Source organism: Lolium perenne, chromosome 4 (genome assembly GCF_019359855.2).
Source record: "Lolium perenne isolate Kyuss_39 chromosome 4, Kyuss_2.0, whole genome shotgun sequence".
Classification (NCBI taxonomy): Eukaryota; Viridiplantae; Streptophyta; class Magnoliopsida; order Poales; family Poaceae; genus Lolium; species Lolium perenne.
Genome location: NC_067247.2, coordinates 14,969,823 through 14,971,328, shown reverse-complemented (window position 1 = coordinate 14,971,328; position 1,506 = coordinate 14,969,823). Strand labels below are relative to the sequence as shown.

The 1,506-nt window shown below is 46.4% G+C and overlaps 1 protein-coding gene across 1 annotated transcript; it reads right to left on the bottom strand.

The window, feature by feature from the left end:
* Positions 1 to 269: 269 nt before the first annotated feature.
* On the bottom strand, positions 270 to 965 carry LOC127346578 (probable serine/threonine-protein kinase PBL4). The gene is made up of 4 exons (XM_051372863.1): positions 840 to 965; positions 714 to 776; positions 453 to 588; positions 270 to 382 (listed from the first exon to the last, which is right to left on the bottom strand). Exons 1-4 carry the CDS (start codon positions 963 to 965, stop codon positions 270 to 272), a joined length of 438 nt encoding a protein of 145 aa, XP_051228823.1.
* Positions 966 to 1,506: the final 541 nt, after the last annotated feature.

Genomic DNA, 1,506 nt, shown 5'->3' with positions numbered 1-1,506 from the left:
TTAATCAAGAGATTACCAAGGCCAAAAGAATCACACAAACCTGGTAGGTAATGTTGTTGGTATTGTATATATATTTCTTCATATAATCAGTAGAGTCACAATTTATTTTGCACATGTACAAGGGGAGAAAATGTAACCGAACCCCCTTTCCGTCTTTGGTGCACACTCCTCTTCTTCCCCCCATCGCACCTCGGAATGAGAAAACTCAGCGAAACTGAGAACTTGGAAAAAGAAAGCTTGGGGTTGAAGTCCTTGTCGAGGAGTATGTTTCATGATTTCAGATAACGGTAAATGACATCTCTCACATGAAGGAAGGCAAGCCCTCTTGCCGCGGCGATGGCAATGGTCAGCCTCGTGTTCCACGACAATGTCACCGAACCCCCTGCAAGCATGGAGAGGGATGAGAAAAGTGAGAGTGCATTAAAAACAAGATAGGGATAGTATTTTAGTACTTTTGAAAAGGTGGTTTTCCAGGCTTCCCTTCTCCATATATTCGTAGACGTGGAGGAGCACCGTATCATCCCCGTAGTGGCTGAGTAGGCTCACAACCTTCGAGTGCTCCAGCCCTCCGAGATATATAATCTCGGCCTGCAGCGCATGCACAAATCAGCTAAAAATAGCAGAGACTATATGCACGAGCAGCAGAATTGGACGAGATATATGCTACATATGGAATGACGTAACTTCCACTCTTGAAGGCCCTGGTTGCTCGCCTCGTTGAGCCTCTTGATGGCCACGATGGCATCCGAGGAGCTCCCAGTGGCCTTGCTTTCTTCCTGCACCCAGCTCTTGTACAATAGCCAAAAGCCACCAACCCGAGGATCATGTCTTGCTTAAACTATCGCAAGAGTGAACTCGTGGAGATTCGTCTCCAGAAATCGGCCGCCCATGCCCTCGTTGCCGCCGCCGCCGCTACCGGACAACGAGGACACCATCCCCATAGAGGATCGGAAGAAGTTCCCCATGGGTGGTGTGCTTGTATTCTTTAGTGTGGCGGCATAGGGGGAAATGGAGTGGAGTGTCCACCAAAGCGGGAAGGAAAGAACTCTATGTAGAGGAGAATGGGATTTCTGCTGTTTCCTCTCTTTTGTCTTCGCCTTGTAACTTGTAAGAAGCATTGGTTCTGGTGCGGGGGTGCCTTTTTTAGGATGCCACGAAACGGATATGTTTTTAACAAGCCCCTCATTACGCAAAATCGGTGCATCAAATTAGAAAAAGAAGTCATACCTACATAGCACAACATGCATCCTTAATCAAAAGATTACTAGGGAAAAAAGAACCACACAAACCTGCAAGGTAATAATGCTATTTTATTGTACATATATTTATTCATATAATCAATATAATCACAATTTATTTTGCAAATGTAGAAGCGGGCAACTGCCCCCCTCCTCTGCCTCCTTCCTGCTTTTCTGGACACTCCACTTCTCCCCTAGGCGCACGTCAAAAGAATAGAACTCCGCGAAGAAGAGAGTCTAGGGTTGAAGTCCTCATCGAGGAACATGG